The following is an 11,729-nucleotide window of genomic DNA, read 5'->3' on the forward strand; positions in this document are numbered from 1 at the left end:
TCCCTTGCTTAGCTAATGCTTAAGTTCACCTGTTAACGTGGTTACATTTTTACTGTTATTCTGTTACAAACTGAAATCATAATTTTTATTTTAAAACCGCAGTGGACTTTTCTGTTAATTTTTTATTTATTTGAATTATAGATACTTACTTATGTAGGTACACAGATTGGGCCAGCGAAAAGGGCGATTTTCCTAAATATAGTTGGATACGAAAATCGCATTTTTGTTGCGCCACTCTGTTGATCGACGACTGATGTAAATTTATAATTATCTCGTTATAGGTATCTATCAGTATTTTACAATAAGATAAATTTACAACAATCAATTTTTATACCTAAGACTTGATAGTAGAAATACTTAGCCTTATCATCATTGTCGTCAGCGAGTTTGGCATTTTTTTTAAAACCATTGAAAACTGTTTTTTTTTTTTTAAATCTTGAGCTGTGAATTGGGCATAAGCCATTTAGTAATTGATACAATTATGTAATTGTACCTACCCTAATTATGATGGCCTCAAATTATCTACGTGACTATTATATGGTATGGATGAATATAATGTGCAAGAAATTGCTCGATGATACGTCATTAAAATGCATGCGTTTACCATTTATATTATAATTTTATAAATTGTTTAAATCGACATAATTTCTTTATAATCTTCAGTGTTCTAAAATTTGGTTGACAGAATTGATATTAAATTCAATAGTACATATTGAAAAGCATTTCCGTGTAACAGAATATAGAATAACATTGATATTAAACCTCTCCTCCCTTAAATTTACTGATAACCCACCACAGCGTCTTAATCGTAATTGGCATAGATCTCAACATTTAAGAAGAAAAAAAAACAGCCTAGAATTACGAAGTAAATATGATTATCAGGCCCCTTTTTTTCACGCTGTTAAGTCTAGTATACTTGTACCCCCCCCCCCTCCTCCATTCTACAATTGTATAAACTGTACTATATTACTGATTGTACATATTCTTGTTTTCTCTAGTAAAAAACAAATTAAAGAACATCAATTCTAATTTCTATAATATAATCATAAATCATAAATTGTAATAGTTAGAAAATAATTTTAAAACTTTATAGTCCAAAAATATAAATAAAAAATGTTTAATTTCATTGCATATTTGCATGTTAAAACAAATTGAAAAAAAATTTAGGCATATGGAACTATAGCTATTTATTTTATTGTACTTACCTATATTGTTATAAGAACCTACTTCTGATATTTAACAGTACCGTTATATTATATAGAAAATTAAAAATGTTTTCTTACAATGGCATAGACTATCAATACCTTTTATTTATTTAATTGATCTATTTCAGTATCTATTTACCAATGTATACAATTTGTTTTAAAAGTATAATTAGTAATTACATTAATTAAAATACATGTGTCACAATTTTATTTCAAATTAATAAGGTACCTTTATATATATATATATATTTATTTTTTGGTAATGAGTATTATATATTACACACAATATTTTAATAATAACTTATAAAATATAAGTAACTTTAGTAAAGAAAATGGCATTATCGAGACGCTAGAACTTACAGTAGGTTTCAGATCATTTAAAATATGAATGTTTGATTCGTACTGTGGCGCAATCGGCGTTTGGTGTTCCTTTAACTGTTTAATGGTTTCCAACTGTTCTGTATCCACCTGTACGTTATAAAAATATTTTTTACTATTAATAAATGATTATAATATACATAACAAATTCAGCAAAATGTTTTTAGTTATGTATTTTGATTATTTATTTTACCGGAAACATTGGATCAGCAAAATCATCAAATGGTCCATACATAGAGAAAACTGGTGGTAATAGATTATTAACACGATTATTTGACTTGGATGTTCGTCCAAAAGTCATATCCATGTTCATTAATAATGAAGTCATTTCTTTTTTTGAAAATGAGGATATATTTGGTTTTGCTAATATCTATTAACATAGAATATAGTTTACTTTATATATTTTGACTATATCACCTATACATTTATTTTATATTTATAAATTAAATTCAAGTCAAATGTGAAAATTCGATATTTTAATTTTAAATCTAGCTATAATGATAGATGCTCGAATAATTAAACTTTTATTATAGCTGTGTCCTATATATTTTTAAATGTATATTATAGGTAGAATAATACATGCTTGTATTATCCCCCCCCCCCGCATAATATTTTTGTCCCTGTACAGAACTAAATCCGGACACTGGAGTAATTATTTACATGAACTCCGGGCCCCAGTACACCATGAGTCCTTCTGACCCCCTCTTGTGGGGCTCTGAATACAAGTATAAACTATACTTTTTTTAAAATTAATATAATACAATTTTATATAAAAGTTAGGTACCTATCATGAAAAATAAAAAAATAATGTAAAGTATTAAATGTTTTTTAAATAAAATACCTAAAAGTAAGGTATAATGAAACTAGGTTCTTTGTAAAATACATCAGAATTCTATACTAATTAAACGTCAAATGAAAACTTAAGTCTTCACTGTTGTTCAATTTATTGCAAACCAAATAGGTATAGATACACGTCTTTGTTAAGACTCGAGAAAGGATGTGCTCGTTTTGCCTCCACTTACGGTCAGTCTTGTAAAATACACCTTTCAAGAGTATGCAAGTACATTATACTACTGTACAGTATTTTCAATACTTTCAACTTTTATAAATATTTTTTTTTACCTTATATAAATCAACTGTTTCAATCTAGATTTTACTTTCCTTATAATATTCTATTGAGCATTTTACATTGCATTATTATTGATTTTACTATAAAATACTTTTCTTATTTTTTTGTCAAAATATTTGAATTTTCGGTTGAGTGTAATTCATAGCTTATTATTATTATAATTAAATTCTAACATTTTTATTTTATGTAACAAAAATTAAAATAGGAAATATATTTACTAAATAGAATATGAGTGTTTAAAATAAGTATATGATTTTAAATATAGATATTTAGAGAAAGTAATTAAAGTACTTTGTCCAGCTACTTTTTTGAAAAGTATTTAAAATACGTAATGATTACTTAAAAATTAATTGAATTATTTTATTCGAGTATCTACTTTACATGACTGCCTCTGGGGTACTTATACAAGATATTAAAAATGTCTTGTAAGCTTATAAAGCTATTTTACATATTTTCTTTTACTTCATTTTTAATAGACAATATCTTATACTTTGTTAACTTAATGAGAATATATACGTATAAATTCAATTTATATAAACTCACATGTCCAAAGTAAGACCATGATAATGGACAATCAACTGAGGTATGGATTTTTTGATTACAAATAGTTGAAAAATTATGCACGTTAAAGTTGTTAGGTAAGTTTAGTGGTGATCTTAAAATATCTAAAAATAAGTAAGTATAATATTATACTATAAGTATAGATATCTCTCATCAAATATTATTACAATACAATTTATTATCTTATCAAATTAAAACATTCAAATATTTTTTACTTACCTAAATATTGATTAATGTGAAGGGTATTGATAAATGCTACATCTCCTCCTCCTTCAATGATACATCTAAGTGTTTGGGTTTCAATCCACATCCCGTTTTTATTACTATCTTCGGGTAATATATCTGAAGACGAAATTTATTTTTTACTTGTTTAGTAGGTTATTTTATTTGAACTATACTTTACCATCAAAATCGCATTCTTTTATTAAGTTTTGATTAGAACTTAAAATAGCACAACTGTCATTGAAGAAGTTTTGTATTGTTTTATTATTCGGAAATAATTCAATATTTTCTAATTTGAGCGTGATTAATAAAGAATTCCAAACTAAAAATTACAATAAAAAATTAAATAATAATTAAAAAATGTTTTGACGGATTGTTGTGATTTAATAAAAAAAATTCTATAGTTTGAAGTATTAATTGTATCTTTGCGAGATTTCAAAAAATAATTAATCATTACTATTTTTATCATGATATAGAGTAATTTTATCTGTATAACCAGAAGCAGAATATTTTTTTAAAAACATTATTGTGTAAATTTAAAATTTTGAATAAATAGTTTTTTTTTTTTTATCACGATCGAGCATTTAATTGTTATTGAATGGTGATTGGCGATTGGTGTAGGTGAGTTGTTTCCCGAGACTTATTTTATGTAGGTATTAGTTGATTCCCGGGTCATTATTAGGTATGTACTAGATGATTCCTGGGTCATTAAGAGGGACGTACAAGTTGATTCCCTATTGTGGTATATTAATTATCAATAGATTGCACAAGTAAAGAGTTTATAACCGAAAAGAGTTCGACCGTCACACACAACTCGCTCTTGTCTACCGAGACCACGCGGATGCATTTTGGCCATTCAACCAACAGCTGATGAAAGAATTGAAGAGTTTATGGACTATGTATTTGATAATTATATTTCCCCAGAAGCAAGTTTTCCACCAAGTATATGGGCTCAATTTTCAACTACTTTAAATAGAACTACAAACAGCTGCGAGAGTTTTCATTTTAAACTCAACAATTGATTTTATAGTGGGCACCCAAATATTTACGTATTTATAGATGAGCTGTTAGATGTATAATTAGAAACATACATAAAATGCAGGAGTAATGGAACTAAGAAATCTAAAAAACAACAAGAAAAATGTATTCTCTGAATACTACATATGGTTTGGACAATTTTATTATATTATGATTTTTGTTTTACCATAACCATCATACAAAGGAAAACAGGCTTTTTTATTTCTCAGCTGTTCAAGATCTTTTGCAATATTTGTTCTCAACATAACTGCACTCATTTTTCTATATAAATGGTGATAAAGTGAAGTTGCAAAAAGTATTGGTTTTGAAACACCATAGTTTCTAAAAATTAAATTAGGTAATTTATTTTAATTTTAATTTTTAGTTTTAGTTAAAATAACATTTTGTTGTACCTTCTAAAAGAAGCAATTTTATCAGCATCTAAAATCATCATATCTACTTCTCCAGCTTTTAATTTGTTCCCACAATTTGGAGTAATTATACAATTTAATTTTGGTTGTATACCATAACTTATTGATATATCTGAAAGTGCTTGGCATTTTTTTAAGGCTGTAATTGTTTCAATACACATAGAAAATGTACGACCTTTGCACAATTGTCCTTTTTCTTCAGCTTTCATATATCCAGGAGCTGAAAAAATATATTCTTTTGGACTTCTAATGATATCAGATGAAATAGGTTCAGAATAGTATAGAAGTAAACTATTTAAGGCCCACTGCCATGAAGTTGCGTTTTTTAATTCCTTAGCAGTATTAACGTAGTTTATCATTCTTTGTATATTTAATGATATTGAACTAGAAATCATTTTATAATTATTTTTATAAATGTATTATTTATTCATTTAAAACATTCATATTTACTTTCTTGCAATTACGGCTGGCCAAGGTCGAGATATCCAAATGCATGGATTAGGAGTTTCCATTGGTTGTAAAGTACCATTAGGACATAAAAAACTTATTTTACTACAAGCGTTTGTACTGTCACCCTTAAACATAAATAAATGTATGCATGTAGTGTTAAACTACATATAAAGCACTAATAATATATTTTATATACTTTAAAGTGTACTCTAACGTCAGATAGTCTTGCCCAACTAACATCCCCAAAACAATCACTTAAACATTGTAATGCACCCTGTCTTCCCCAAAATTGATCATTGTCGTTACATTTTGACGGGTTCTTACAATTCGCACACAAATTTGGATATTTGTCTTCTGTACAAGTACATTTAAAATTAAATACATCACCTTTGGAATAATTAAGTTTATAGTTACTTACTTAGTATATTATCCGTGTCAGGATTTGGATCCCATTGACCGGGTTTGCAAGATTCATCAAAAAATTCAGAAAGCGATTTTAATTGATTTTCTATTAGGCTTAATTGCGGATCGCATGTTTGTGGAACAATAACTCGCTCAAAATACTTGAATGAATAATATTGTGTTAATATGTTATATTACATCACAAAATATACATGTAGTACATAAGTAATTATTAATTAAATACGGTTATTAAGCTCTTCACACTAAAAATAAGTAAAAAGCTTATTCTTATAAAATTATATTTCCTTAAATCTTTATGTAATTAATAATACTAGTTTTGTTATTTATATAATATTTATAATAAAACTTCATGTATTTATTAAGTTATGAATTGTGATTAATAAAAACTGGTTTAAGTTTAAGGTGATAATTGTTACACATAATTAGTGATAAATAGATTTAAGAAATCGGAAAAATTTATAAATTTAAAACTAGTATGATATACCTTTTTTTAAATATACTTTAATTTTGAAATATGTAGTTTTAATTATCTATATACTCTCTATACCTTTCTTTCCTCTTGTTCTTCGAATTAAATCTCAAGTTTTCAATCTCAATCAATCAAACTACACCATTCACTTTCTTTGGATTCCATGCTACATTGGAATACGTGGCAACGGAGTAGCTGATAATTTGTCTAAATCCACCTCTCATCTAATTTGTCTTTCTTTTAAAGTTCTAAACATCTACCTCAATCTGGCATTATCCCATTTTTAAAATGCTACATATGTAATCCATGGTCTTTCTATAGGTATAATTTACCGGCTGAATTAGCTTTAAGATGTAGATTTAAAATACTCGATATCATTAAAAAACTTTGTTTAACAACCTCGACTTACAAAGATCACACTTGTTCAATTTAATTGTTTACGTATAGGACATTTCTTATTACCTAGTCATTCTTTCAAACTTAGACTAAACGACTCGCCGTTTTGTACACTTCATCTAAATGAACTAGTGTATCTGTGACCTCCCTTATATTTTATTTAACTATCCTGCCTGCGGCTTAAATGACAAATTCTATTTAACACTCTTAAATCTCTTAATATTCCTGTTAATCTTTGCTGATTTTAAACACCAAATAAAAAACATCTATAAAAATGATAATTATATTTATATTAGAGGCTTTGTAATTATAATATAGTATATAAGAATATTAAGAATTAATCTATTGTTAATATAAATTCGTATTGTTTTGTAATTGCTGTTAAGTTATTATCATAGTTGTACACTATAGTGGCTTTAAAATAATAATAATGATAATGAAAAAAAATATCTATTTACAATATTATATAAGTTACGTATTCCTATATTTAATGTTTTATAATATAATACGAAATAAATAAATAATTTAAAAAAATTAAAAATAAGGATGTATAAAATAATATTTTAAATTAGGTATGTAATATATAACTATATATTATATGTCTATATACGTTATAATTTAGCTTACTTGTGATATTAAGGTGGACCATCCATTTCCTGGTTCTCCTTCATAAAATCCTGGATGACATAAACGTTTACCTTTTAAATCGTTTAAGTTCTTAATGCCAGCATCTTCATTAATTAGCACCACCATGTTATAATCAAATTTTTCTGAAAACAATTTAAAAAAATATTATACTATAATACCGATATAATTTTATTAATAATTAAAAGTAGTTCTGGTTTATATTTTATGTTATATGTTGAACCTTATTAATAATTATAGTTCAACAAATTTTGTATTAAAATGTGATATATTTTTTTATTTTATTTTTATTTTTGGTGGAACTTGCGGGAACATAAAACATTTGGTGTGGGTGTAGTACGGTAGGGGTTGTTTTTGTGTATTTGTTTGTAGGTTTTAAATTGGTAGATTGTTATACGTACTCGTATTTGTGTATGTGTGGTCACCCATCCGGAAGCTAGCAACTGTGGTCGGTACGTACACTCAGTGTGTTTGCGCAGAATGAGCGTACGACCGCGCTTCATCAATTAGCCACATATAATACATTTTAAGAACGTAAACTTTGTGATTAATTTTTTATTTCTTAAATTGCTTCAGATTTTAATAGTAAAATACATCATATAAACAGTTCTAATTTCCTTTTTAAGCTTTTATTGAAGCAATGGATCACGAATTTATTGATTTTATAACGATATGTGATTACTGACTCTTATGAAGACATAAAAAGTAAATATGCACTAAACTTTTTGAGTGTAGTTTTTGGTAGCATATTAGATTTAGATGGTACTTTGTTCAAAAGTAAACAACTACATATCAATAAATTCGTAAAAACGAGATCTTTTACACAAAAACAATTTTTGATAATATCAATATCAATATATATTATATATTATAAGCCAATGATGTCCACGTTACCGAGGCTTTTTCCTTTTACCTAGCCTTTTTTTATAAATATATGTATTTTTTTTTTGTAGAACCTAATATAAATTTATGCTAATAGAAATATTAGCATTTCATAAAAAATAGAAAATTTTAATTTTTTTAAGGTTTTTTGTGCAATTTATAGGCTAAAATTATTGTTCTTGTTTTTTGGTTTGATATAAGGTTTCTCACTATAATTAATCTAAATTACATACCTAGTTACAATTTTTTCAATAAGTGTTAAATTTAATTTTTTAAGAAATTCTTAAATATCACGAAAATGTTTTACCATCAATTATTTAGTAATGTAACAATAATTAAAAATATCGATAATATGACGTAATATATGTTGTATTCCTTTCTTTTTTTATTAAAAGTTTAAATGAAATACATTTTATTTAAATTAATTTTGATATATTTGTTAATTATACATGTAAGTACCATATAATAGATTGTATTTGGGTTATAAAGATGGAAAAAAATATTTAAAAAAAAGTATTTGATCAGATATTTTCTAATAACTCCATGCATTTAACTTTAAATACTTACCTATGTAAGTACCTTACAAGAATGTTTACCTTTATACATTTTTAATATTGAATCGTTTAAATAAAAAAAATTGTCAAATATATAAATATATAATATGGTTATTTGTTATATATTTTAATAATATGAAAATGTAATTGCACAAATATAAATAATATACCATTTTCAAATAAACGAATTTCATTTGTGATGCTTAAATAGTCATTCCACTGAGTTGCATATGATATTTCTTCTACTTGAAACACTCCAAAATCTGCTTCTCCATTAAGAATTTTTCTTATACAATGTAATCTACAAAGTATTATCTTATTATTATACGTACTGATAATATTTTGCAACTATGGTCAGGGATAAATTTTTCATTTTGGTATGTGTTGGTACGCTAAAAATTGCCAATGTTTTTGATAGAGGTACAAATACCAAGGAGAGTCAGACCTCTCAAATAATTTATAAGCCCCCCCCCCCAAAAAAAAAAACTATTTAAAAGAACCACTTAAAAAAATAATAATTAATAAAACAGATTTCATCCGGATAACGTTTTGTATAATTTTGTATAATTATAATTACTTAGGACTATAATCATGCAGGTATACCTACCTATTATTTATATTGATATTAGTTAATACTAGATATTTGTCCAATTAATTACTTAGTCGTATTTCCCGTGTTTCCGTCCTCATCAGAAGTATTCAGAAATTGGAACGTAAATGATATTAATGTATTTCAGATCTGATAGCTGTTGTCAACCTCTGACATAATAATTAATAATTATAAAAATAATTTACGTACAATAGAAAGAAAAATATGCAAATATTGTTGTCTTAGGCTACTGAAAATAAATTAGCCTTGCGTAGATTATATGTTACTAAATTGATTTATTAGGCTGATATTGTTTTATTTTACACCCATTATTAACTATGCTAGGAAGTATATTACCTATGTGTAAATATCTGTTCTTTTTCTTCTTTTTAAAAATTCAGCTATTTAATAAACTATACTTAAATATTATTTAATTCCTTTCATAAATTCAACATCAAATAGTAAATACTGATGCAATTGTGCAAAATTAAATGGTATATAGTTTCTCTTGAACAAGTTAATTGACTAAACTTGTCTAATCCTTTAATCCTTATAAAAAAATAAAAATTCCCTATAAAATTGATAACCATTATGTTTATCTACTAACGGTTGATTAAAAAGCAATTGTAGTTTTTCGTTTCTATTATAATATAATTTATTAAAAATTATTTTATATAATACATTATTTTTATGATGCTAAATAATTTTAAATGTGTCACTTACTTATCAGTTGCGAATACACATTCGACTTGACTAGATTTTTCTATACTTAAAGGAGGACAATAATCTCGGGTTTTGTCATTTCCTCCGTTACTCGTAACCACACAAACTTTGTCTAGAATAATATGCATTTTGAAAAGTTATATTATGTTATTTATAATAACAAAGAACTAGTATTTTTAAATTTATAAAACATACATTTCAAATCAGCTTTAGTAAAAATTGGAAAAACAAATATCCAAAGTAAACTTAAAAAAATATTCATTGTTTGATTTGAAAAAAATATGAAAAACCTAATAAATAATTAAAAATGAGTTTCACTGCTTTTAATCACATTTTAATAATAATTCATAAGCTAGGTATACGAATTTTTATATTTATCAATGATATTATAGTATATATATTATTATATTATGCATCAATTTTAAAACGATGTTTCTGTGTTTACGGTTAATGTGCTACTAAAAAAAATATTAAGATTAGATAAATGCCGGGCGTATAACTAGTATATTTATAATACCCATATGTTTAGTTTAACATTGCGCATGAACAGTATAAAGTTGGTTGAATAATTTGGTTTCTCGTTTGCCTTGGTAAACAATATCAGCTGCTGTCTATATAGTATAGGATAGCGTATAATGGACTATCCAACACGATTTATACATACGTATTTATATTAAACTGTTGATCACTGTAACATTATGTGCATTCTTGAAATTGTATGTATAGAAATTAATGATTAATATATATTATAGAAAATAGTTTTAAAAATAAAAATAAATATTCTCGTAATAAAATATTTAAAAATTAAATAGGGTTCAAGATTATGAAAACTTTTTGTAATGAATAAATTAGTCAAACAAATTTCTCAACAATTCTATAGTATTTAAAAAATATACTATAATGTGCTCTGTTAATGATTTTTGGATTACAGGCAATAAGCACAAAATTTAAACTACCTATTTAAAAATCTAAACTATATATAAGTTGTTTGAGGAGTGTTAAATACCAGTATTATGCCACAACTATTGGTACAAATTACGTGTGAAACTTGTCTTACCTCACTGATGCAGTGATGCTATATAAAAGTTTTGACTTGAATTTTATATAATTATTGATACACAGTTCTATAAAATTTGGTTACACGCACTTACATTTTTTTTAAACTTAATATTGTATTGAATAGTATGTCACATTAACCTTAGGAGTATACTGAACAAATTATAATGTTAATTAAATGAAATAAAAAAACAATATATTTTCACTTTTTATTCTTTAGTGTTGGTAATATTATTTTTTTCAAACCGTGAATTTTAATATATGAGCATATTTTACTATTTTTTGAATTTTTATTTTTGTTCCTACATAGAAAACATGATACTTTCTTCAAATATTACAACCTATAAGAGATCCGGAAATTATTCTTAAAATAGATTTTAAACGAGTTTTTCTCTAATCATTCTTAAAACTAATTACCACCAAACTTGCCACATTTGAAATAAAATAATATTATGTTCTATTAAATTATATTTTATGTTATTAGTGAAACTAATTTTATATTATTTCATGCCTCATGTGTATTGTGTATTGTTGATATGACCTTGTACATATATCAAATGTGTGTACGACCTAATATATGTATAAATATCAAACAAATT

The 11,729-nt window shown here is 25.4% G+C and overlaps 1 protein-coding gene across 5 annotated transcripts; it reads right to left on the reverse strand.

The window, feature by feature from the left end:
- Window positions 1–1,435: 1,435 nt before the first annotated feature.
- Window positions 1,436–10,520, reverse strand: LOC107162993 (transferrin-like). Of its 5 annotated transcripts, XM_089229354.1 has the most exons (15): window positions 10,270–10,520; window positions 10,075–10,186; window positions 8,933–9,063; window positions 7,309–7,451; window positions 5,812–5,956; window positions 5,590–5,747; window positions 5,394–5,518; window positions 5,119–5,327; window positions 4,926–5,055; window positions 4,700–4,854; window positions 3,677–3,817; window positions 3,493–3,615; window positions 3,256–3,377; window positions 1,777–1,953; window positions 1,436–1,673 (listed from the first exon to the last, which is right to left on the reverse strand). In XM_089229354.1, the coding sequence occupies exons 1-15, from the start codon at window positions 10,334–10,336 to the stop codon at window positions 1,482–1,484; spliced, it is 2,130 nt and encodes a 709-aa protein (XP_089085480.1). In that variant the 5' UTR covers window positions 10,337–10,520; the 3' UTR covers window positions 1,436–1,481. The 5 variants fall into 5 exon arrangements, with proteins under 5 accessions (XP_089085480.1, XP_015365685.2, XP_089085482.1 ...); XM_015510199.2 differs by having other exon boundaries at window positions 4,926–5,327; XM_089229356.1 differs by lacking the exon at window positions 10,270–10,520 and adding an exon at window positions 9,422–9,521 and having other exon boundaries at window positions 4,926–5,327.
- Window positions 10,521–11,729: the final 1,209 nt, after the last annotated feature.

Source organism: Diuraphis noxia, unplaced genomic scaffold (assembly GCF_037042655.1).
Source record: "Diuraphis noxia isolate RWA-SAM2 unplaced genomic scaffold, SU_Dnox_SAM2 contig0005, whole genome shotgun sequence".
NCBI lineage: Eukaryota > Metazoa > Arthropoda > Insecta > Hemiptera > Aphididae > Diuraphis > Diuraphis noxia.